This window comes from Colletotrichum gloeosporioides (assembly GCF_011800055.1).
Source record: "Colletotrichum gloeosporioides strain Lc1 chromosome Unknown consensus_7, whole genome shotgun sequence".
In the NCBI taxonomy this organism is placed as follows: Eukaryota; Fungi; Ascomycota; class Sordariomycetes; order Glomerellales; family Glomerellaceae; genus Colletotrichum; species Colletotrichum gloeosporioides.
Window position 1 is genome coordinate 596,611 of NW_025544652.1, and position 24,443 is coordinate 621,053.

The following is a 24,443-nucleotide window of genomic DNA, read 5'->3' on the forward strand; positions in this document are numbered from 1 at the left end:
GATGAGTTGCGGGATAGCAAGGTTGCAGATGGCAGGCAGTGCAGAAGTAAGAGGAACCCTCTTTTTTCTATCTGCAGGTGGTGTGGAAGAGGACCAATCAGAGACACCAGGCTGCGGCGCTGATGTGGTTCATCGTTTGTGAACTCGTGTCCTCTGGGGGAAGGATTTTATTAAGCTGGAAAGACAAAGAAGCGCCCTCAGCCTCGGGCTTTTCAACTCGTTTTTCTGCCGCAGGGGCTCGGTGGTGGGGCACGCCTAAGCGGTGAAAACCGCCCTGAATGGTGGGCGACGCGCGCCGGGACACTCGTGCTGGGAACCTCCAGGTCGGGTGGTGAAGGTCGCTGACAGTTACCGCACTGCAATTGGCCAATGCCCCCCACGTCGACCGCCACCATTAGTGTACTGAGAGCTCCGACGGCGGCGTTTGAAGATTAGTGACTCAGGAAAAAAAGTGCTGAAATATTCTTGGAAAATCCACGACGTCTCCAAAGACATCTCCTCTCCGCGTATCAGTCTGAGAGCATTCCTCCAAAACACCCTGCAAAATGTCGTCGACCTCCCACCCTCCCAGATGGGCCGCCCTCGCCCGCGACACGAACGAGACCAAGATCCAGCTCGCCATCAACCTGGATGGCGGGGCATTCCCACCCGACACCGACTCGAGACTCACCGCGGCCCTCGGTGACGGCCACGCCTCCCAGTCCAGCAAGTCCCAGACCATCAGCGTCAACACGGGCATCGGCTTCCTTGACCACATGCTCCATGCCCTCTCCAAGCACGCTGGTTGGAGTCTGGCCCTGATCTGCAAGGGCGACCTGCATAGTCCGTCACCTCCCTCTCCGTTTCCTCGCCCACCATCGTGAACATCCCCTCGCTTACATGTCACTCTGCGCAAAACAGTCGACGACCACCACACCGCCGAAGACGTCTGCATAGCCCTCGGATACGCCTTCGCCAACGCCCTTGGCAGTGCGACCGGCCTCGCCCGCTTCGGCTTCGCCTACGCCCCCCTCGACGAGGCCCTCTCCCGCGCCGTCATCGACCTCTCGAACCGTCCCTATAGCGTCGTCGACCTCGGATTGAAGAGAGAAAAGATTGGAGACCTCAGCTGCGAGATGATTCCTCACTGCCTGCAGAGCTTCGCCCAGGGCGCCAGAGTCACCCTGCACGTCCACTGCCTGCATGGAGAGAACGACCACCACCGTGCCGAGAGCGCCTTCAAGGCCCTGGCCGTGGCTGTCAAGATGGCGACGAGTCGTGTCGCTGGTAAGGAGGGTGAGGTTCCCAGCACCAAGGGAACTCTGAGCGCATAAACGCGGGTGACGTCAAAAATAAGTAAAAAGACTAAAAGTAAAAATGGGCAATGCGGTGAAAATGTTGTCGGATTTATTAGAGAAACTCCGACTTGGTATGATACCCCGGAACACCATGCTACCCAGTATACAAATTACCAGTACAATATGTACAATGCCTGAATTCTGTTCCCACACACACCAAAACTCCAAACAAAACGGGCGAGGACATTGCCGCCCCGTGCAGTTATCCGTCATTCCATCTTCAAGGTCTCATGTTCTCCTTATTCAGGCCTGCCAAGGCGCGCCTCTTCTCAGCCTTTCTTTGTTCAATTCGTGCAATAGCCGCGGCTCGCCGCTCTGGTGGCAGGGTGCTCTTTGACGTGTTTGCTGCCATGGTGCTAGCATCGGCTTCAGGCATGCCAAGTCGAGCAAATCGGTCTTGAAGCAGGTCGATGGGCGGATCGTTCTCTTTGGATGCAAACCTATGCCGGGGCGCGGGTGTGGTGCCTGAGGGGACTTCGCTTGAGCTGACGATTCGCTCGTTGATTTCGGATCCGAGGTATGCTCTGTTGCGAGGGGACCTGGGGATGAATGGCCGCCATCTAGGCTTGTCCAATGTGACCTTGCCAGAGAGGATTTCGGATTTGGGACGCGCCTTGACAAGGTCTTCCTCTCCCGACGAGTAGGAACCGGCGTCTTCATGGTACTTGTCTCGAAGATTGTGAGACTTGGACTGATTGAGCTTTCTGCCTAGGGATTCCACAATTTCGAGACTCCGTCGCTTGGAGCCCGTGTCATTCGATGTGCGACGAATCGGCACGGGAGCAACATCGAAACGGTTTTTGTCATGGTTGCGATGCCCTCTCTCTTTCTCGGCAGTCTCTCGCTCAGGCAAGGAGCTGACGGACGTCTTCGGCCTGTGTCCATCGACAGCCCCTGCCGCCTTGAGCGTCTTCACTTCCTTCTTCAGGTCGTTGATCTTGTCGGTGGCTTTCTCAAGGATGCGTCTCGTATCCTCTTGCGCAGCCTCGGCGTCCTTTCTGTAGGCGTCAAAGTCTGCTTTGATCCGGCGCAGCTCTTCGTCCTTCTGGCGTGATTCTTCCCGCAACTCTTCTAGCCCTTCCAGCTCGGCAGATGAAGCTGTTTTGGCCTGATCCGGGAGAGGCTGTTGCTCGGCCAAACGCTTGTTCTCCTCGGCCAACTTGTTTGCTCGCTGCTCGGCAAAAAGCAGATCGGACTTGAGTTTCTCGATCTCCTCCTTCATCTGGTTGTTCTCCTTAACCTGAGACCTGGCTTTCCTCAACTCACGCTGCGTCTCCAAAAGGGTCCTCTGCGTCCGTGGAGAGGCTGTCTGTCGTCTGCGCGTATGGGGGTCGCCGTCATCGTCGCGACCCTCCAGCAGAGCCGCTAGCTCCTTGACCTGGGTCCTGTACTCGACAGCAACAGCAGTCTGCTTCGCCAGGTCCTTCATAAGCTGGGGATTGTCTCTTTCTTCGCCGCTGACGCGCTTTGCGGCTATCTGCGCCGCCATCTCGGCAATCTTCTGCTCCATCTGAGCCACCCTGTCCTGCTCTTCCTTGAGCTTCACATTCAGGTCGATAGCCTCGGCGTCTTTCAGCTTGGCGTAGGACTTGGCCAGCTGCTTGTATTTGAGCAGTTTCTCCATCTCGGCTTTAGCGTCCTGGTGATACTGCTCGAATTCCGACTTCCAGTACTTTCCTGACCGCGAATGAGGCTCATTAAGATCAATCGTCATGTCATGCGTGCATTGGTCCTCATCGGCTTCCTCCCATTCGTCCTCTGCATCGTCATTCCTCGCTGGTTGAGGTTGGAGACGCGTCTGCTGGGTTTGCTGCGTCTCCCGCGAGCTGCTAAGCGCCTTCCCTTTGCGGGAGTTCTCCATTGCCTCGGTCAGCTTCGTCCGCTTGCTTGCCGAGTCGCCTGCGCTATCGAAGCTGCTGGGGAACTTTCCAGGCTTGTCGTCCGTGTCTTTTCCCTTGCCTTTCTTGAGGCCGCCTTTGTCCAAAACATCGTGTCCGAACGAGACGCGTTTTCGTCGAGAGGTACCGGTGCCGGGAGTGAGCAAAATGCCCTGTGGCTGCTTCACCGGTGTACGCGACTCGGTTTCGGAGTCGTCTACGTTCCTGTTGCGCGACATGCTGGCGGCACGGTGGTCGCGATCGTCGTCACGGGCAGGAGTGCCAAAGATTGCGCTTTTCAATGCTCGGGCGGCGAAGACGGGCGCTGGCGTGTCTGGTTGCTCGATCTGGGTGGTGTCATCTGCTGCAATGTTAGTCAGACCTGGCATATCGTGTGTCTGGTGTTGGTGTTGGTGATCTGTACCTCCTCCGCCTGCTTGTGCTCTGTTTCCTCCAGACGCGCCCTCCAATCCTCGCCTAAGTACCCAGCCCAGCATCCTTGCTTTCGTGGGGAATGAATGATGTCCGCAATGAAGGTTGAAGGCGCGGGTGAACTGGTTCACTTGCTGGCCGTGGCGTGTAGCAAGTCCGCAATGCTCGCCCAAAGCGATCGCATTACCTGCGCTGGCGTGTTGGAGGGTTTTTAATTAGTTTGTAGTTGGTGATCTGACCGCGGCGAACGGATGTGGTTCCATGTCGAATTTGGTTGTTTACTTTGTTACCGCATGTGGATGGCGCGTCCGTGGTTCGTCGCTTCCTCCGCGTGCTCCATACAGTCCGCGCACAGTGCCATCACGGTGCCCAGCGTTGTTTGCCCCTCGCTAGCGTTTCTGTCCAGACCTCTGTCTACCAATCTCCACTGAAAGGACCCCTGAGGCAATGGGCGTCATCAGTGAGGGGCACCAGCTGTCGCTGTCAACCCCCACTTGACGTACGCCTAAACAGCCGTACTGTGACAGCGCATCAAGCAAGGCGAATAGCGGTCGATGCCTGGTGGCGCTTCAACCCGGTCAGCTGAAATTCGTTTGCCTTTTTTCCTTTTTAGCCCATCATCAACACATACATTTGAACCAGATTACCACAATATTGCAGAACAACATGGCTTACCCTTAACGGATTATCACGGCTTATGCTGTGGTGATTTGTCAAGCCTTTTCTCGTCGTTACGATATGGCGTCGAAATCATCTGGGGTATGGAACAAGCCCGTCAACCTACCGACTAAGAAAAAAGATGACTCAAGCTTCCCGGGACTCAAACCCAGGAGTCCCGAGAGAACCAGAAAAACTGAATATGAGGAGCTCCAGCAGAACGAACTTATCGTTCTGGAATCCATGTACGGGGAGGACTTCGTGAAGCATGCAGAGACACATAGTGCTTGGAAGGTAAAGACGTCATCGTCGATAACGACTCACCGGCGCAAAAGCAGTGCTGATGCCTCACTAGAAATCAGAACCTGCGTTCGACGTTCGCATTAGGGCTTCTTCAGACGAAGACTTCGCCGTCACACTGAGCGTCGTAATGACAGCCACGTATCCTAAAAGCCCACCACTGTTGACTTTGAAAGATACCGGCGACCTTCGTGAGGTTGTGCTGTTCAAACTTCAGAAGTACCTCGAGATACAACCGAGGGTCTTCGCTACCGAGGAGCAGGAGATGGTAGATCGTATTGTGGAAGGACTGAGAGACATCTTGGAAGACGCCGCGCAAGCCAAGGCGAAAGGTCGTGAGTTGCCCTCACTTGAAGAAGAGAGGGCCACCCACGAAGCGTTCCTTGCCAAACTAGCGCAGGAACAGAAAGAAGAGGAGGAGCGGAAGAAAGAGGAAGAGAGCAAGGAGGAAGAGAGAGTACTCGGCGGCCTGCTGCAAGTTGAACTTAAGCGCCAGAAAGAGAAGGCCAAAGAGTCACGCAAGAAGAAAAACCCGAACGGGATGTCGCCGCTTAGCACCATGGGCGGGATAAACGGTACCGAGAGCGGGCGCATCGTCTTTGATCGTCCCTGTCAGACTACAGACAAGACTGGAAATATCATCTCATTCCAGGCTGTCTTCGGAAAGTCTGAGGTCGCAAAAGGTCCCCTTTCTTCCGTCTATTCTGTCTGGCCTATCGTTCCCAATGGCCAAGAATGCCCCAACTTGGCCCTGAAGGAGACGACTTTGCGTCCTGCTACAAAGGACATTGCTGTTTTCAAGAAGCAGGTCCAGTCCCTAGAGAACCAGCTTGAGACGCTGAAACAGGTTCGCCATCGAAATTTGCTTGAGGTTCTGGACTTCAGAGTGGAGCAGGAGAAGAACAACGCAGAGAAGTCGTCGATGCATCTCTGGACCGTCAGCGTCCTCACCCCGAGCGCTGAGAAGGGCTCTCTATCTGAGTTGCTGGATCTAGCTGATCGTCTAGACACCAGTAAGGTGCGCGCTTGGACGAGGGACCTCTTGGATGCCTTGAACTTCCTCCACAACAAGTCGCTCGTTCATCAAGATATCCATCCAGGGAATATCCTGCTTTTCAGAGAGCAAACTGGGGAGGTGGTGCCAAAGTTGTCTGATGCAAGCTATCAGAGAGAATTGCACAATATTTCTTCGAAAGGACAGGCACCACCTGGCCTAAGCTCTGCCAAGTCTGCCTACTGGCTGCCACCCGAGATTGCAACCCTATCGAAGCCGCATTATACAGCGAAGACGGACATCTGGGACTTTGGCCTCGTCTTCCTGCAGATGATCTTTGGGCTTGACGTCCCCCAGAAGTATCGGTCACCAGCTGATGTCTTCGATTCCCTATCTCTTTCAAAACCATTGCACGAGTTGGTCACGAAACTCTTCAAAATGGACCCTAAGAAGAGACCTCGCGCTTTTGAGCTCGGCTCAAGCGAGTTCCTTGCCACAGACGCGCCGGTAGTGGTGGAAGACAACACGGCCATCATGTCGAGCTACCATTCCCTCGGCTCTTTGTCACCCATGCCACCGAGGCTCAGGCGCGAGTCAACGAACAGAGGAATCTTGACGAACAGGGGAACCACCTCATCACGTTACCGGGAGGACTTTGATGAGGAAGGCCGTCTAGGAAAAGGAGGCTTCGGAGAGGTTGTCAAGGCTCGGAAAAAGCTTGACGGACAGATCTACGCTATCAAAAAGGTCAGCCAGCGATCGCAAGCCAGTCTCACGGAAATTCTGAAAGAGGTCCGACTTCTGTCCCAGCTGAGTCACCCAGCCGTGGTTCGTTACTATAACACTTGGGTCGAGGAGATTGCGGACCAGTCGGACACCGAGGGTGATACCTCCACGGAGGACGCGACGGAGGACTCCAAAGACACCATTTCCCAGAGCCCGGCGATTCACTTTGCTACGAGCACTGGAGGATTGGACTTTATGTCATCCAGTCACCCGCAAATTGAGTTCGGCTATGACGATTCTGAAGAGGAAGAAGACGACGACGATGAGGAGGATGAAGACGATTCGGAGGAAGACAGTGAATCTGAGGAAGAAGACAGCAACCGGGCTGTCGGGCATGTTCGAGCGCATGCTAGAGCCAGATCTCAGCGGCCCTTCAGAACCATCCTCTACATTTCTATGGAGTACTGTGAGAAACGAGTGAGTTCTGGCTTTACATCTAACATGTTCTTCGCTGACCACGGGTAGACACTTCGCGATTTGATCACCCGAAAGCTGTATCAAAATACCCCTGAGATATGGCGCTTATTCAGACAAATACTCGAAGGTCTTGCTCATATCCACGGTCTCAGCATTGTTCATCGAGATCTGAAACCTGAAAATGTTTTCATTGCCCACAGCAGCGATGGGACGGATAATGTCAAGATAGGAGACTTTGGTCTGGCCACCAGCGGCCAATTCGCTGTTGACAGAAGCCTCCCAAATGCCATGGAATCGGACGACATCACCCGAAGCATCGGCACAACGTCGTATGCGGCCCCGGAGGTGCGGTCTGGTTCACAAGGAATGTACAGTTCCAAGGTCGATGTAAGAGCTCTCAACCAGGTTTCAACTCAAGATGCTAATTAGTACGTAGATGTACTCGCTTGGAATTATCTTCTTCGAAATGTGCTACCAACCCATGCTAGGCATGCAGAGAGCCATGGTGATTGAGCAGCTTCGTCAATCACCCCCAGTGCTTCCATCAGACTTCAGGCCAGCCGACAAGATACAAACCGAGATCGTCACTTCTCTATTAACACACAATCCAAAGGAACGTCCTTCCAGCGCTGAGCTACTGCAGAGCGGAAAACTGCCTGTCCAGATGGAAAGCGAAACCATCAGGCGCACTCTCGCCGGTCTTGCGGATCCTAGCTCGCCGTACTACAAGAAGATGCTGTCGACCTTGTTTGCGCGACCAGTGGAGCAGGCCAAAGACTATGCGTGGGACATGAACGAGACGAGTCCCAGCGAGACGGACTTGGTGAACCTGAGTACTGTCAAGGCAACACTGATAGACATCTTCCGCCGGCACGGCGCACTGGAGTGCCAACGGAACTGCCTGTACCCTCGCTCATCGCACTACAACGACTCAAACGCCGTGAAGCTGCTGGATGCGAACGGAATGGTGCTTCAGCTGCCGTTCGATCTCACTATGGGCCATGCGAGAATGCTGGCAAAGGCCAGCGGAAGCGCGAGCGTCCAACGGATTTTTACTTTCGGCAACGTCTTCCGCGATAGAAACGATACAGGCCAGCCTCTGATGCTTGGCGAGGTTGACTTTGACATCGTCACAACTGATACCCTGGACTTGGCTCTCAAAGAAGCGGAGGTCATCAAGGTTCTTGACGAGATCATCGCCGTATTTCCGTCCTTGTCGTCAAGCCAGATGTGCTTTCATTTGGGACACTCGGATCTGTTGCAGTTGATCTTTGACCATTGCCGTGTAGATCCCGTATCACGGCGAGCTGCTGCTGACATTCTCAGCAATCTGAACATCCACAGCCAGACTTGGCAGAAGATTAGGGTACAATTACGATCTCCTATTGTTGGCTTGTCGGCTACGAGCGTGGATGAGTTGCAGCGCTTCGACTTCAGAGGTATGTCAATCCTTCACAGAACACGGACGAAGCTAATTCGGTTAGACACCCCTTCAAAGGCGTTCTCTAAGTTGAAGTCAATTTTTGAGGGGACAGACATGTATCGAAGAGCGTCATCAACTCTGGCTCATCTGAAAGAAGTCTCAGAATATGCCAAGCGACTGGGAGTCGCAAGCAAGATTTATGTCACCCCTCTTAACAGTCTCAAGGAAAGCTTCTACACGGGAGGAATCATGTTTTCCTGCGTCTACGACAAGAAAGTCAAAGACGTATTTGCCGCCGGTGGCCGGTATGACAGTCTTATCAGAGAGAAACGGCCCAGGATCGGTAGCCATTACGAAGAACGGCACGCCGTGGGCTTCAACCTCAACTGGGAGAAGCTATCTAGGGTGCCCAAGACGAGCGGCAAAGCGTTCCTCAAGAAGACGGAGGAAGACACTAATAATATCTTTCACAACACTCGAAGAGTAAGTCATAGCTTCAAACAGTCTCTTCATCAAGTTGCTAACATGTTGTCAGTGCGATGCGCTTGTCGCCAGTTTCGACGCGGCGATCCTGCGATCCATGGGAATAGAAATCCTGCAGACGCTCTGGGCGAACGGCATCAGCGCGGAGCTCGCCAAAGACGCGCGATCACCGGAAGACCTGCTGGCCCGTAACCGCGACGAGGGCTACTGCTGGATTGTCATCATCAAGCAGGACGCCATCGTCAAAGTCAAGACGATGGACAAAAAGGACACGCCGGACGTCGACCTGCCGATCGCGCAGCTGCTGTCGTGGCTGCGGGGCGAGATGCGCGAGCGCGACTCCAAGGCGGTGGTCAAGATGCGCGGCGTACAGCAGCAGTCCGAGTCGACCCCGGTCATCGAGCACGAGCAGGATGTGCGGGTGATGGTGGCGGGGACGCGGAGCAAAAAGTTCAACCGGAGGACGGTGGTGGAGCAGGCGCAGTTCAGCGCGGCGAGCCTGGTGCACTCGTTCCTGGACGGGCCCATCTTGGCCGTGGAGACGACGGATCAGGTCATGGACATGATTAGGGAGACGTGCCTATCGGACGCGGAGAGCTGGAGGAAGCTGGAGCACAGCGTGACGACGGCGGAGAAGAAGTACGTGCGGGAGATCCACGCCGAGATGGTCAAGTCGAAGGCGGCGTGGGAGATGAGGAATGCCAGCCGGCATTCGTTCATCTACAACTTCAGGACGGGGAACTGCATCTACTATGACCTTGGGGCTTGATCAAAGGTTTTAGGGCTATCGTCGATTTGGATGAGGAGGATAATTGTCGCAGTCGACACGAAATGAAAACCAATATTTGGCGTTGTCGCAGGATTATTGGCAAAGTGCATGCTTCAAGTGCGTCATGTCATACAGCAGGGCAGCAGCATCGTGAGTTTGCGGCGACGCACCACACCTGCAGAACAAACGCAGGGGTGGTTTGAAGCCAGCCTCTGTGGGCTGCATGGGTGAGGCGGCAGGCACTAGGACGGAAGCCTCCATGGATCGAGTCTTTTGGCTCCTTCTGGCTCGAGGGTGTTGTTTGCTCAGACGCTTTGTCGTTGGAGGCTGTCATGCATAAAGCAAACTCCCAAGCGCAGGCACCGAAACTCCAGAGTGGCAGCCGCAGTGTCAGATCTTAGTAGCGGCAGAGGCGGCAGCCATAGGAGTTGCTGCGGGAGCTTGTTGCCTTGAGAGAAGGCAGCTGAGTTCCGGGCGAGTAGGGAAGATTCCAGTCGAAGGAAGCGCTGAGGAAAGGGTTTGCAAGATGGGGCTTTGCGTGCCTTCGACGGGCTTGGGTATCCTTGCAACTCGAGGGAGTGCAAACTCGAAGGAGTGCAGATGAAAGTGCAGTCAGCGACGTTGGTTTGGAGGCATCAAGGTGTCTGGCTGGCTGAAGACGTGGGTAAGCAAAAAACCAAAAACTGATTCATATGCAGTGGTACTTGTTGAAGAAAGAATTTTAGGACAAAGAGGTGCCTGATCAGTCCGGACTATTTGATAGTCTAGGCCCCTTTCAGGATTCCATCATGTTCGAGCTGGGCGGTCATGTAAGCAACCCCCGTGAGGACGGCATGATGGCAAACTTGAAAAGTACTGCATAGTAATTACTGGTGGCGGCGCCTGCAGACCAACAAGTGAGTGCTGCTTTCCGTATCAGCAAGCCCGGCCCAAGAAGACGTGCTGGACGGCTGACCCTGGCAGACCATGTTGCAGTGTGGATTGGCGCGAGGGTGAGGTGACTGCGACCTCCAACCAACCCCGATCGGAGGCAGCGACAGCAAGGACAGGCGGCGCCCTGCGCTGGCCACGGATCCGAGACACTGCGTGACCATCACATCGTTGGCGGTTTGGCGGGGCGGGTTGGGCCCTGACATTGTGGAGGGACTTGGGCGGGAGACTGGTGCCCTGGCGTTTTGTCTCGACTCCCGTCCCCATTGTCCTCGTTCGCTTTCCGGCCGACGGCGCCCGTGGATCTTCGCTGCTGGATGCACCTGGAACCTTGATAAACCGCGACAATCTCCCGTCACCTCTTTTCTCTCTCGTTCCTACCCTGATCTTCCTCGTTCTTACCCTTTCTGACTGCAACTCGGATTTTACTTCATCTACAAGCACGTTTCTCCCCCCTCCCGCCTTCCTCTCTTCCTCCTCCGACTTCAACCCTTCCATCTTCCACGGGGCTGCTCTTAACCGCCACTTACCGCCTCCCCGGTCCCTCGCCTTATCTTATCTTCTTCGCGCCGAGTCAGTCCATCCAAGACGAGTCATCCCTCCCGCCTCCGTCCCTCTTCGACGTTAGGGTCCCTGCGCTTCGATCACGCCTCTTGCGAGAATCAACGGCCGACTTGATCACCGTCATCTTCCCGAGAGTGCTTCACTGCCACCGCGACGACTTCTGCCGCTTGTAGTCACCGCCGCTCACGACGAAGCACTCCGCTGCTCTCCATTCTTCTCCAACAGACCCCGCCTCGTCCACAACCAACAGTCCACCATGGCGCAGAAGCGACTGATGAGCGAGCTGCAAACACTGCAGAAGGAGAAATGGGTGCACATTGACGTCGACGACCGCAATGTCTTGATGTGGAAGATCGGTCTCATGGTCGTTAACCCCGACAGTGCCTTTAATGGGGCCTATCTCAGAGTGAGTCGACTTCTAACATGCCTGCCTACGAGGGCATATTGACTAAACGCTTGAGTGCAGGCGGAGATGACCTTCCCACGCGACTACCCGATCCAGCCGCCGACCTTCCGCTTCCTCACACGCTGGATCTGCCATCCCAACATCTACCCCGACGGCAAGCTGTGTATCTCCATTCTGCATACTCCCGGCGAGGACGAACAGTCCGGCGAGCTCGCCTGCGAGAGGTGGACCCCTCTGCAAGGTGTGGAGTCTGTGCTGCGTTCAGTACTGCTACTGCTGGACGACCCTGAGATCAACTCGCCTGCAAACGTCGATGCTGGCGTCATGTACCGTGATAAGCGCGAGGAGTATCAGAAAAGGGCCCGCGAGACCGTCGAAAAGTCCAAGAAGGATATCCCGGCAGGCGTGAAGTTCCCTACCACAGCGGACTTGGAGCCTGTTCCTCAGAAGCCGTTGGACGATGATGCATTCTGGAACGAGACAGACGACGAGGGCGACTTTGACTTGGGAGGCAGCGACAGTGACATGGATATGGATGACTTCAACGACGATGACGAGGATGACGACGAAGACGAGAAGTCTCAAAAGCCTTGAGCCAAACCCAGCCCACAGCTGAAATCACTACTCATACGACTTCATTTCACCGACTCGACGTCCTCCTCTTTAAGCATAGCGGAGTTGCGCACTGGGTTGGCTCTCTCTACTTTCCTCTTTTTCCCCGCTCACAACCTTATACGCATGATGGATGATGCATAGCGACGGCCCCAGGCGTTTTGCCGGCTGTCTTGCCCGGCCTGTTTAGGTGATCAGAACGGAGTCTCATTTCCTGGGTTCTGGCATCATTGGATTTTACTGGGGAGGGTGTTTCGCAGCAGGGATGGAATTTCACATTTGGCTCTACGGCGAGGGAACAGCGACTAGATTTTGGCGGCGGTCGTCGACGGAGGCACCACAAAAAAGGTATCATATAAGCCAATGAATCGAGCATTGTTTGCCGCATGCTCCGACAAAGCCTAGGGCTGAAAATCTCTGATCATACCTTGAGTGCTGTTTGTAAGGCCTGAAGAGTTTGTCAGGCGTTTGGAGGGGCTTACGGATACCCTCACAAGCGTCTGGGTCGCGCGAGTGACGCAATATCGGATTTACGCTTGTGACTGCCGGTGCCACCCTTCCGCGGCCAGTGCATCCCCGCAGGGTTGTGAGCGCCAGCAGCAATGGAGGGGGCCGACAGGGACGGAAAGCCGCGCTTGCCCCCCGACAGGGTGGACAATCAGAGCACCAGAAGGGCATGGTGGTACGGACGCCTGCCCCGCTAACACCGTTTACTCATGGTCGTCTGTCTTGCCAGATTCTAGACCAACTGAACATGTTCTTGAAATAGAAATAGAGGTAAGGTAAGCTATGCACCCCGGCCTGTAGCATGCTACTGTAGAATATCTCAACTTCAGACCCGACCTGTCCTTGTATCGCAGACGTTCGGTGATCCGAGTCGTGGGCAGTAGGTACCTCGTAATTAGTTGCCTCTTCACTGAAGACGGGACGTCACGTCGTCAAGTGGGGGCCAATAGTGGATACGTCTCTGGAACCGCACTGTGAGCCGCCGCAACGAGTGGAAGCTCACCAAGCCTTCCCAGTCGAATCTCGGTGCAGCTTCCACCAAACACAGCTCAGGCGTCCCGAAAGACGATACGGGACGGGACGACTGAACCCTCCAGCTATCACAGCTGCCTTCCGTCTACTACTTGTTCTTTTCGTAGCCCTCGCACATTTGTCATACGGAGCCCAGACAGCTCGAACCTGCCCGTCGGTGCATCACTGTTGCAGGTGTTTCTTGCCCATTTGCCCTCACCTCAGTAGCCGCTCCGAACTCGTAGCTTCGCCCGCCAGGCTTCTCGTAGCCCTAGCTCTTCCACCTCCCGACGACATGCGCATGCCTCAAACATACCTAGACCAACGACTGTAACCGACGCAGTCGCTCAATTCGATACGATAGCTATAACTTTCCTGCGAGACGAGCCGACAAGATGGCGGGGCAGCCATCAGAAGCAGATATTGCTACGTTCTGCGAATGGACAGCCTTAGTAACTGAGGGAACGGGCATAATTCTCGATCATGATCGTGCTATGGCGACGGTGGCCTTGAAGGTGCGTTGCCGAACCTGCTTCTGTGACTTCGGGTCCACTGACACATCACATAGTCCGGCAGAAGCGTGGATCAACTCGTCGAGGAGTATTACAATGGCCCCGAAGCGGTATGTGTTTTTGACCAACGAGGCAACATCCAAGCTAACAAGGGCATAGTTTCGTAAGAAGTACACGTGGGATGACACTGCATTCGGTGCCGACCGAGACGGGGCTGCCAATAACACTGGCATAGGCACGTCAAATGCTTCCCTCTCACATGGGCATGGTGGCTGACTTTGTAGCGTAGCCTTCAATATCGAAGCGCCCGACAGTGCCGTTATACAAGGCGTTGCGCCAGCTCCCGACAACTTTTACGGCCAATCTGCCGGGGCCCCCTCACGACCGCCATCGAGAACAAACAATCGATCGCCGCTTGGTAGGATGATAGACTGGACGGCCGGGGATGCTTCCGGTACTTCCCTCCGCGCCATGGGGAGCCAGAGCTGACGTGCGTACAGGCGCGCCGACGAGCGCGGCTCAAGAAGACGAAGACCTTCAGGCAGCTATTCGGAATTCCGCCATTGAGTCAGGTCTCACGCCGCAGGAAGCCGGCGTAACCACCACCGGTGCCAATGCAGCTTATTTCGGACCTGCTAACCGTGCTGATTATGACTCCAACAGCTGGGCTATGGTCCCTACCGGCGTGGATTCGTCGGAATCTAAGAGTAACGACGATTCCGCGCCTTCACTTAGGAAGAGAGAGCAGGGTGCCCCCGCCTTTCTTGTTCAGCAGCCGCATTCGCGTACCGAACAACACCGCTTGGGCTCCATTCTGACGATTCTTCACGAGATTCCTCTAGTTCGAAATGCTCTTCTATCTGCTGGCGAGCCGGCGGCGTCATATGGCCACAATAGCGAGTGGTGGAAAGGTCAACCTATATACAAACCCCATGTACTGGCCGCCATGGAAAGGGACGAACTCCAGTGGGGTGACGACGCAAAACCGGACTTTCACGAGGAGATCCATCGCCTCATGGCCTTCTTGGATCAAACGGAGAGAAGTTACGGGTCCGTCGAGGCGATGGCCTACCTCGTGCCCGCATCTTCTTATCCTCTTGAGAGGCAGTTTTTTGACAGCTTGCACGATCACACAGATCCCGAGGTAATAAAGCCACTGACCCATTCGGCCCACACAATCTACACGATGACGCTCGAGAACTACCAAGAGCCTTCAAGATTCTCCTACCTTAGCTTCGAGCTTCAGAAAGATCAATATGAGAAGACCAAGACGTTGTACGAAGCCTTGGATTGGGTCGTATGGAACGACGCCTGTACGTGGACCGAAATCACACCAGAGACTAAAATGGTCTATCTCGACGAAATTGGTGAAGTTATGATCATGGCCATCGACGGAACTGAGCCTCCCGAGTCAATGGATATCCCCGAGGTCTGGTACCCCGAGCGCTACCTTGCTGGTCGGAAAGAGGAGGCGAGGGTGATCCAGGAGCACATCGCGTGGGTCTTTAACCGTCTCTACAAGGCAGGCTCGATGGAGTATGAGGCCACCAATTGGGTGGAGAATGACACTTACAAGGTGTACGATGTCAAGGAGATGTTGGAGAAGACTATAAAGGAGTACGAGGGGCAGGTTCAATATCTTGACGGACTTGGACGTTTCCGAGAGCTGCAAAAGCTTGCCGATGACGAGAAGCAGTCTGTCCGGCCGGAGGATGTGCCCTGCGTTAAGACGGCGGAAGAAGAAGAACTGTCGAAAACCGCAGAACAAATGGTCAAGAGGTGCCGTCAACTTCTGTCCGAACAAGAGGCGAAGCTCGCCAGTAAGTCAAGTTTCGTTGACATGAATGAATAAATGCTAACTTCGCCCAAGAGCTCAAGTGGGAGCGAGAGCGGCTCACGGAGAGACAACGATCTCTGGGCAAGCTACTCACAGACCCTAACCACCCGGGGCTATCAAAGCCGTTCATTGGCAAGAAGTACCTCCTCAGAGGTGTGTCCACTGGCAAAGATGTGACATATGTTTGTAAAAGGGAGGAGCCAAGCCTCATTGAGCTTGATGAAAATTCTGGTCCAGTAGATCAGTGGTGGCGGCTGTCCTATACTACAGGCGACGCTCAGCCTGCAAAAGCAGAGGTGAGGCTCATGTCTATCAGGTATCGACACATTTTCTGACCTTTAACAGAGAGTGTCCTATGAGTTGGTGATGCGACAAATGTTCCAAGAAACACGCAGGCCAATGTTTGTGTACGCCACGGAAGACGCTATCAACCAAACTCCTGTGCCTCTCTCAGACGCCCTCCAGCGCTTCGTTCGTGCAGAGAACAAGAACTTCCGCCAAGAGCTGAGCCGGGAGACAACTGATGGAGCCACAGAAGCGAGGGACGCAAACGCAAACACATCTCGGGTGTCGCCTGCGAAGAGACAGTATCGGTCTGGCAGCGTGGACTCGATGGACACTAACCGTGCTTCCTTGGGAGGCAGCGATACAAATTCCAGAGATGGAGACTTCGAGTTGGACCATGATGTTTTCAGTGCCGGGGATGGCGCAGTAGACATCGCCATGCCGGACCTTTCACACAGCCAGATTATCGACAACAGCAAGAGCCTTGCCGAGGTCATGTACTCAGGCGGAGCCCCGGCAGCAGGAACCTCCGACGTACTATCGGTACCGCAGCTTACAGAAAGCTCTAACGAGGCTTCCGCCAGCGGTGATGTGGATGTTAGTCGCACAGTCACGCCGGATTTCGAGGATCAGCCCAAGGGACCTGAGATGCAGGAGCGAAGCAGCAATGGGGGCGGATCACCTTTCATGGCAAGGCGTTCAATACACTTTGGGTCACCACCACCCTACGACCCCAGAGACGAGCAAAAGACGATTAAGATTATGGACATGGAAATGCCTGATGAGCATCAGTAACGAAAGACTAGAGCATCAGAAGAACACGACTATGGATAGGAACAGGGATATAGCGGCATGGCATTCGCATCATGGCGGGTCGCTGAAACGCACACGGCAGTATTGGCTATACGGTCTACTGCGCAGCGCAATAACTTATTCCATTGTACATGATAATTGCGGCAGTGCAATACCAATTGTTCGATACCCTAATAAGTGCATGGCCCAGGGGCAGTGTTGGCGATGGTTCAAACTTACGCCTTGCCTTTGACGCATATCGTCGTAGAAGGTTCTCGAAGGTTCTATATGTAGCTATCAGGTATCCCTGTATCCGCCAGGACCGGGGCCCGTCTAGTGCGGCGCACGAGCCACGGCTTGAGCTTGACTCCGCTATTCCCGCCCGGCAAACACCCCGCCATTCGTCATTGTCTGTTGTCTGCCAACTTCTTCCCTGCCTGACAGTTGAATGCTCTTCAGTGTCGGCAGCTTGACAGCTCTGCAAACGAGTCAAACCTGCGTGAGAACGGCGTAAAAAGGGGTGATATAGACTTGAACTCCAGGTATAAGATTATTATCAGGTGCAAATGGAAAGTGATACAGGCCTAAACGGCAACTTGGACGCAAAATGCAGAAATGCCCCGCCAGCCTTCTGTGCACTTCCATCAATCAGCCCAGTGAGATCACCCGATTCGACGCCCCGCCAGGTTTTAGTCGCACGGGGACGGTGGCCATGGCTCCCTGGGCTTCTGAAGGAGACCGAACCTTCCACAACCACGCCCTGTTTCTTCCATTAAGAACGGCTGGGGGCCTCTTCAGCCAGTTGAGCTCCTCCCGCCCCAGTCTTCTTGACCTTACAGAGTAAGGACCTACGTAGTGACCTTGCCGTAGTATTTCTGAGCCTGCATACATACATATCACGCAGTTTCCCAGACCTGCTCTGCGCCAGCATCCAACCATTCTTTTCGATTCCTCCTCTTCACTACTTCTTTTCTCAAACGTTTGCTTTTCTTGCATACGTCAACTGCAGACAGCAACCCCACGAAGGGTTCACACAAAGCATAAAGTCAGACTTGCTACACAAGCAAGCAATCGTTCGATCAACCGATCGCTTCGAGACGATACTTTTTTTTTTTATCGCAGCTACATATATCCACAACCTACCTTCGAATTGACTGGTCGATCGCGAGACACACAGCCTCGTCTTCACTATGGTGAAAGAAACCAAGCTCTACGACCAACTGGGTGTCAAGCCCAACGCAACTCAAGATGAAATCAAGAAGGGCTATCGGTAAGTGACTTTTGCCCCTCATCTTCTCCCACTTTTTCCCCATCACCGCCCAACCTCAGCCCAACCTCACCAACAAGAGAAGCTAACCACCTCACGTGCAACAGCAAAGCCGCTCTGAAGTGGCACCCTGACAAGAACAAGGACAACCCGGAAGCCGCCGAGAAGTTCAAGGAGTGCTCCCAAGCATACGAGATTCTCTCCGACCCCGAGAAGCGCAAAACATACGACGACTACGGTCTCGAGTTCCTCCTCCGTGGCGGCGGCGCCCCGCCTCCAGATGCCGGTGGCGCGAACCCCTTCGCCGGCGCTGGTGGCATGCCCGGTGGATTCAACTTTGGAGGCATGCCCCAGGGCGGCGGCGGCGGCGCTCGCTCATTCCACTTCAGCACAGGCGACGGCGGCAGCAGTGGATTCCGCTTCAGCAATGCAGATGATATCTTTGCGGATTTCATGCGGTCTAACACTGGCGGCGCTGGCGGCGGTGCCGGAAACATGGATGACTTTGCCGACATTTTTACGGCATTTGGCGGCGGAGGCATGCCGAGGTCCTCTGGCGGAAGGTCCACGCGCATGAGGAGTACTGGCGGGGGCTTTGACGCACCCAGGCCGAGGGAAGCTACCCCCGAAGTTACGACTGTTGAGAGGCCTTTGCCGCTCACGCTTGAGGAGCTTTTCCGCGGCGTGACGAAGAAGATGAAGATCAAGCGCAAGACATTCGATGACCAGGGCAAGAGGACGACCACAGATCAGGTGCTTGAGGTGCCCATCAAGCCTGGTCTGAAGAAGGGCAGCAAGATCAAATTCAAGGGTGTCGGTGACCAAGAAGAGGGCGGTCAACAGGACTTGCACTTCATCTTGGAGGAGGTAAGTCGCATATTCCCACAACGAGATGAGAGGAAACCAGTGACTAACAAGCGAATAGAAAGCTCACCCGCTCTTCGTCCGCGAGGATAACGACCTGGTGCACACCGTTGAGCTGGATCTCAAGGAGGCGCTGACAGGCTGGAAGCGTACCGTCACGACCATCGACGGCAAGCAGCTCAACATCGACAAGAACGGCCCGACGCAGCCTGGCAGCTTCGACAAGTACCCAGGCCTTGGCATGCCCATCTCCAAGAAGCCCGGCGTGAGGGGCGACTTCATTATCAAGTATAATGTCAAGTTCCCCACGAGCCTTACGCCCCAGCAGAAGCAGAAGTTGAGAGAGATTTTGTAAGCGCATGTTATGGCATGGATAGAGATGTGAAGCGTGCGTGAATGAGCGGCTTGGCGCCGCGATGAGGGGATGATTAGGGGACGACGGGATGTTTATCATGACCTGGAGTTTTGGGCGTATTGAGCTTCGGCACGGTGGGCCTTTTGAGCATTTCGCGTAGGCTATTGCGGATTGGTCTCTTGTCAAACGAATGCCTACGGATGAGTACATAGATACTAGGTAATTCTGAGATTGAAAAGAAATTATATGCATTCATGTTAAAGTGCTTGTAACGAGTGATATGCACAACCACGACACTGTGTCATTGACAACATGTACAAAGTGAATGCTCTTCAGATGCTACGAAGCGGCATTGTACCTGACTCCGAAACTAAAAGTCGTAACTAAGCGAATGCATCATCATCCGACCTCTCTGAATCAGCAAACCTCCGGAGTGAAGTGTCCTGCTGCATGGAAAGCTACCCCAGTCTACGAAGTGCCATCAGAGAGCCGGTCCCGGGATGTCCCCTCCATCTCGGCCGACGGACTGTCATTGAGTCCAAGTGGGACCAAACCTTCCCTACATGTATCCGTAGCGCTATGTATGTAAAATATGGAGTGATGAAGCCTGCCCAATGTCTTGTAACGGATGGCTTGGTCGGGCGTAGTGTCCTGTATAAGTACGTTGATGGAGACAGACGATGCCCCCGCTGGAGAAGAGGGAAGACATGATTGGGACGCTGAAGAATGCTAGCCGGCAGCGAGTACAAACCCGCCGTCCAGGCACGTTTTTCTTCTTGGGCTTCTTCACCACCCGCTATGCACGCTGTGCTGGTTTACCCGGTTTCCCCGTCACTTTTTCGGCGTAACCTTGTGCTTACTGGCCTTTTTCTTGGGACGTGGGGAAGGGAGGGCTGCTCGGGGTGAAGGTTTGCGGGCGGGTGCGGGTTGCGGGTGCCGCGCCGCTGTCTGCACTACACTACCTATCAGGGGAGGGGTTATCGGGATTGGTTCCTGTGCCCCGAGGCTGATACCTCTGCCATGGTTGCATTTGCATGTCGATGCGGAAGAGGGATTTAATTCTTCTTTTGGTTATGAGTGACTTGCATGAGATACGGGATGTCGACGGCTCGAGGTCGTCCGTTGCCGTGCAGAGCCACATGGCATGAGCGAAGTGAGCCGACGAGAGGCCGGAGGTGGACGGCCCCACGGTTGGCTATGACGACACTTCACATGGGCCTGGAGCGTTTTGGCGGATGGAGGGGTAGTTTGGCGACGCTACTTTGCCCGTGGGGAGGGGTAATTGGGGTGGGGCGGTGCCTGCGGTTCTTTGACAAGCCCAGACTCGGGAAGGCCCTCCGCGAAGAGAAGAGAGGCGCGGTGGTGTTGCGGCTTGTGTGGTGCTGGAATTCGATTGGGAGAGCAGGCCCATGGAATTCCATCCGGGCTTGCTTGGGTTTCCCGGGAGAATTGTCCGCGTTGGCTTTTTTATTTATTATTCCCTCGTTCCCCGTCATCTTCCTAGTGTGCCTACCTTGGTTGTAGAACCCCATCTTTTATTCCCCGACTCAGCGTCGCCCCTTTGACATTGCTGCTTTCCATCGAGCATTGATCCTAGACCTTGCAAGGTAAGCTTTGGTAGAAACCGCAGCTCTCGAACCCCGCTCTCGTCGACTGACAATAGATCTAACCAGACAAGACCCGTAAATACCGCCCAACATGCCTCAGGTAAGCAGAATATCTCTTCCCTTTCCTCGGCGGGCAAAAGTGGGAATCTCATGCCCTGCAGATCACGACTCTCCTCTTCGACTGCGACAACACGCTCGTCCTCTCGGAGGAGCTCGCCTTCGAGGCGTGCGCGGACCTCATCAACGAGATCTGCAGCAGCCACAACATCGAGCAGCGCTTCACCGGGGAGTCACTCATTGTCGAGTTCGTCGGCCAGAACTTCCGCGGCATGATGCTCGGCCTGCAGAAGCGCTACGGCTTCGAGATGACCGACGACGAGCTCGAGACGTACGTCCGCCGCGAGGAGGACGCCGTCATCGCCAAGCTCAAGGCCTCGCTGAAGCCATGCCCCGGCGTCGACGAGCAGCTGGAGCAGCTGCAGAAGGCCGGCAAGTACAAGCTCAGCGTCGTCTCGTCGTCGGCGAAGCGCAGGGTTTGGGCGTCCGTGGTCAAGGTCGGGCAGGACAAGTACTTTTCCGAGGACGAGACCTTCAGCGCGGCGACGTCGCTGCCGAAGCCCACGAGCAAGCCCGACCCGGCCATCTACCTGTGGGCCATGGAGAAGCTGGGCAAGAAGCCCGAGGAGTGCGTCGCGATTGAGGACTCCAAGAGCGGCACGCTCAGCGGCACCCGCGCCGGCATTAAGGTGATTGGGTATGTCGGGCCGTACCCGGAGGACAGGAAGGCCGAGATGGAGAAGGTGCTGCGGGATGCTGGGGCGGTGGTCATCATGCAGGAGTGGAGCGAGTTCCCTGATGTCCTGGCCAAGATTGAGAGTGGGAGTGTTTGACTAGCCGGCGGTGAAAAGGCTTCCCTGTGAGGGGGCTGTTTCCTTTGTGGTTGCTCCGGCGGCATTCTGGCCGGAGGGTCTCGGTGAGGCGCCTACACCTACGTAGAGGTAGAATCTCGCTTTAGACGAATTCATCTCCTATCCATGAGGAAACTGTTCACGCTTTGCAGAGTGGCTCTGTTGGCATTGGCTTCGGGGTACGCGGTCATGATTGTCCCCAGCCTGACGCGGATCATGTCCTTGTTGAAGAACGTCGTCTTGGAGTCTGCCGCGCGGTAGTTGCCCTCCTGATCGAAACACCAGCAGTAGACCGCCAGCGCCGCACCAATGGCCAGGTCCTTGCCCGTCTCGCACGCGAACACGACGTTGCCGTTCCGGTTCTCGTCAAAGAAGCGCGAGACGAAGGCGCAGACGTCGGGAAGTGCCTGGCGCAGGTTCCGGCTGGCGACCTTGTGCTTCCCGAGGCCAACCTGCATGTGCCTCGGGGACTTCACCCACGTCTCGCGCTGTGTCACGTCTTGCGTGAGTGCGACCCTGCACACTGCCGCTGCGTCCCCGGGTGAATCAGATTCGTCATCCAGGGGGAGGGGGCACACGGAGATTTTAGGGGCCACCTGTTTCGGGGCTGTAGTCCTGGCGGTCTGCTTGCTTCCGGCGACGAGGTCCGTGACGAGGGCCGGCAGATCCGCCTCGGGCGCCGAGAGGAGCGTGTCCGCGTTGGACCAGAAGACGTCCGCGGTGAGACCGAGGGCCCAGTTCTCCGTGTCGTCGCCGGCACCCTGGATGTAGCCCGCCTCGGAGAGCTCCGTGCCGGCGACGCGGCGAGAGGAGGTGAGGCAGATGACGGGGTGGTGGTCGTCGAAGACGGTGGACGTCTCCGAGAGAGACGTTTCCTGGGTAATCCAGAAGGGGCGGAGGGGTTTGGAGACGTGGGCCCTGGCGGCGGACAGGTCGAGGTTGAGGGCTTTGAGGGAGGCGAGGAAGGAGGGGAGGAGGGCGGCGATTTGGGAGTGTTCTGAGGCCGAGACGACGTTGGGAGGGGTGTGGAGGAGGGATGATTTGGGGTGGTCCGGGAAGAGGGCCATGTTGAGGACGGTGCACCATACCGGGATGGTTTTGCTGAGGGCGTCGGGCATTCCTGGGGTTGTTAGTGAGAGAGTGAGCAGATGAGAATGAAATCTTACTTTTGCCGCGGCGGGTTGAGTCTACGATGATGCAGCTGGTGTTGTTAGTTTTTGGCGTCACATATCGTATAAGTGCAACGCAAAACCTCACCCGTCATGTTTCCCTAGAACTTCAAGCAAGTGCAGGTTCAACCTCCGCGTGCTAAACTTCCAGGCGTTGGTGTGGCCGTCGGTGCTCTTGAAGTAGGCGCTCGCCGCCTTCTCCTCGGGCCGGACGTACCAGCTCCCGCACCGTTCATTAGCGACGAGGGGGCGGTTGTAGCACGTTGCCACCTCCTTCACGAACTCCGCATCTTGCTTGCAAGAGCGCAGGCGGTTCGCGATGGATAGGTTGGACCGCTTCAGGTCCGTGAGGATGTGCGAAAAGTTGTGGTTGGCGGTTGTCGGGAAGATGATGTCCGACAGGGCCGGTGACGTAGTCTGGGCCATGGCTTTGTGCAGGTTGCAGGGGTTTGTGATGGCAGTAGGTGAGGGATGTTGTGCGTGGCGAGGGGACCTTTGGTGTTGAAGCTTCACGGAAATTTCATGTGTGGCAGTGTCGTGATTTAGATGCACTGTGTTAATGCGGGGGCTCTATGATAAATACAGTGCTCTCAGCACTGTCGACCAAAAGTTTCCAGTGATTTCCAACGCAAGTCCATAGTGAATTGGAAAAAGACTGGACATGGAATCTCGTCAATTCAATCAATTGACTGATGAGGCCTGATGATCAGGGGTGAGAAACATGTGCGACGTCGCCTTAGACATCCAAGAAGCCTCCTGGTCTGTGCAAAAATTGCGGCGTATTCAGCCGCAAGCTAGGGCATATTACTGGCATGCATCAGATGTCTGTCGTTCAAGAAGATTCCGAACGATTGCGCCGGAGCTGACAGTCATCGTAGACGGCCCGTAGACGGACATAATCGGGAATGCCGGGCAGTCGAAAAGCATATCATAAGGCTCAACCCGGCAGCACATATTGACAACGCGCAATCACGGTGGCTATGTCGCGGAAGCCAAGCAGCGGGACGACGTTCGCAGGCAGCCGGATTGTATGGAGATGTATTTTATCGCAGCAGCGGGAGGGACGTTGGGCGGCAAGACTTACGCCATTGTATCCACCACGACTCTATTTCTGCGCAGGGAACTCAGTGCGCACCCAATGACTGCTGTCGTTGGTGTCAACCGAGTGTCAATGTGCAAAAGGCTTGCCGCGATGGATGCACCCTGGGGTCCGTGAGTTTGTAAGCCTAGGTACGGATAAGCTGATGGAGAAGAATTGAAGTGAGATCGCATCTCGCACCCATCCGTTTCGGGGGCTGTCTTTCTTTCTTCTGGCCGTCTCTTCTCCCTCAGGTCCCTCGTACGAGACAACAGCGTTTGTGTCCAGGCAACGCGAGACTGGGTGTTTCCAGTTTGCGGGGGAGTGAGGTCGAGGTCGTATCTGCCAGCCGGGCGCCAGCGGACGACGCCCGGTCCATTTGCTGACGCTGTCGCTGTTGGTCGACCGACGACTGGTTGAGGTGAGGTGAGTGACTGGCTCTGCCGCGGCCGTCCAAGAAAAAACGGAGGTTCCATTGTAGCCCCGCCGCTGCAGGTTGTCATCATTGACGATCTTCCCCCTTGCCTCGCCTCCGCGCATCACCCCAGAAACCAGAAAGGAAAGCCTCGACAGTGCGGCAAGGCACAGCAAGAAAATCAGGTAATCAAGGCTTGGAAACGGCGGCGACGGTTGCTACGGGCGAGAAACGGCGGCCGCAATAGTGGTTGGCTTGTACCAAAGTACCTTCTCTCTTCTTTTTCGTTCAATCCTTTCAACCTAGAGCGTCTTACCGACGGTACCTGTTCCCGCCGCCGTAGGGCCAAA

The 24,443-nt window shown here is 55.3% G+C and overlaps 8 protein-coding genes across 8 annotated transcripts; 6 read left to right on the forward strand and 2 right to left on the reverse strand.

The window, feature by feature from the left end:
- Positions 1-545: 545 nt before the first annotated feature.
- Positions 546-1,313, forward strand: GCG54_00001590 (Imidazoleglycerol-phosphate dehydratase; the record flags this gene model as incomplete). Its single annotated transcript, XM_045401704.1, has 2 exons — positions 546-822; positions 901-1,313. 2 exons carry the CDS (start codon positions 546-548, stop codon positions 1,311-1,313), a joined length of 690 nt encoding a protein of 229 aa, XP_045270433.1.
- Positions 1,314-1,557: 244 nt separating this feature from the next.
- Positions 1,558-3,603, reverse strand: GCG54_00001591 (uncharacterized protein; the record flags this gene model as incomplete). Its single annotated transcript, XM_045401705.1, has 1 exon — positions 1,558-3,603. The coding sequence occupies one exon, from the start codon at positions 3,601-3,603 to the stop codon at positions 1,558-1,560; it is 2,046 nt and encodes a 681-aa protein (XP_045270434.1).
- A 781-nt stretch (positions 3,604-4,384) lies between these two features.
- On the forward strand, positions 4,385-9,475 carry GCG54_00001592 (eIF-2-alpha kinase GCN2; the record flags this gene model as incomplete). Its single annotated transcript, XM_045401706.1, has 6 exons — positions 4,385-4,597; positions 4,659-6,800; positions 6,849-7,187; positions 7,237-8,239; positions 8,285-8,706; positions 8,759-9,475. The coding sequence occupies 6 exons, from the start codon at positions 4,385-4,387 to the stop codon at positions 9,473-9,475; spliced, it is 4,836 nt and encodes a 1,611-aa protein (XP_045270435.1).
- Positions 9,476-11,225: 1,750 nt separating this feature from the next.
- Positions 11,226-11,969, forward strand: GCG54_00001593 (Ubiquitin-conjugating enzyme E2-34 kDa; the record flags this gene model as incomplete). The annotated part of the gene is made up of 2 exons (XM_045401707.1): positions 11,226-11,375; positions 11,436-11,969. 2 exons carry the CDS (start codon positions 11,226-11,228, stop codon positions 11,967-11,969), a joined length of 684 nt encoding a protein of 227 aa, XP_045270436.1.
- A 1,430-nt stretch (positions 11,970-13,399) lies between these two features.
- GCG54_00001594 (uncharacterized protein) lies at positions 13,400-16,433 on the forward strand (the record flags this gene model as incomplete). The annotated part of the gene is made up of 7 exons (XM_045401708.1): positions 13,400-13,519; positions 13,573-13,626; positions 13,676-13,784; positions 13,806-13,934; positions 14,017-15,336; positions 15,387-15,649; positions 15,699-16,433. The coding sequence occupies 7 exons, from the start codon at positions 13,400-13,402 to the stop codon at positions 16,431-16,433; spliced, it is 2,730 nt and encodes a 909-aa protein (XP_045270437.1).
- Positions 16,434-17,620: 1,187 nt separating this feature from the next.
- GCG54_00001595 (Protein psi1) lies at positions 17,621-18,916 on the forward strand (the record flags this gene model as incomplete). The annotated part of the gene is made up of 3 exons (XM_045401709.1): positions 17,621-17,700; positions 17,805-18,564; positions 18,623-18,916. The coding sequence occupies 3 exons, from the start codon at positions 17,621-17,623 to the stop codon at positions 18,914-18,916; spliced, it is 1,134 nt and encodes a 377-aa protein (XP_045270438.1).
- A 1,698-nt stretch (positions 18,917-20,614) lies between these two features.
- On the forward strand, positions 20,615-21,413 carry GCG54_00001596 (uncharacterized protein; the record flags this gene model as incomplete). The annotated part of the gene is made up of 2 exons (XM_045401710.1): positions 20,615-20,623; positions 20,685-21,413. 2 exons carry the CDS (start codon positions 20,615-20,617, stop codon positions 21,411-21,413), a joined length of 738 nt encoding a protein of 245 aa, XP_045270439.1.
- A 131-nt stretch (positions 21,414-21,544) lies between these two features.
- GCG54_00001597 (uncharacterized protein) lies at positions 21,545-23,026 on the reverse strand (the record flags this gene model as incomplete). Its single annotated transcript, XM_045401711.1, has 3 exons — positions 21,545-22,551; positions 22,598-22,632; positions 22,689-23,026. 3 exons carry the CDS (start codon positions 23,024-23,026, stop codon positions 21,545-21,547), a joined length of 1,380 nt encoding a protein of 459 aa, XP_045270440.1.
- Positions 23,027-24,443: the final 1,417 nt, after the last annotated feature.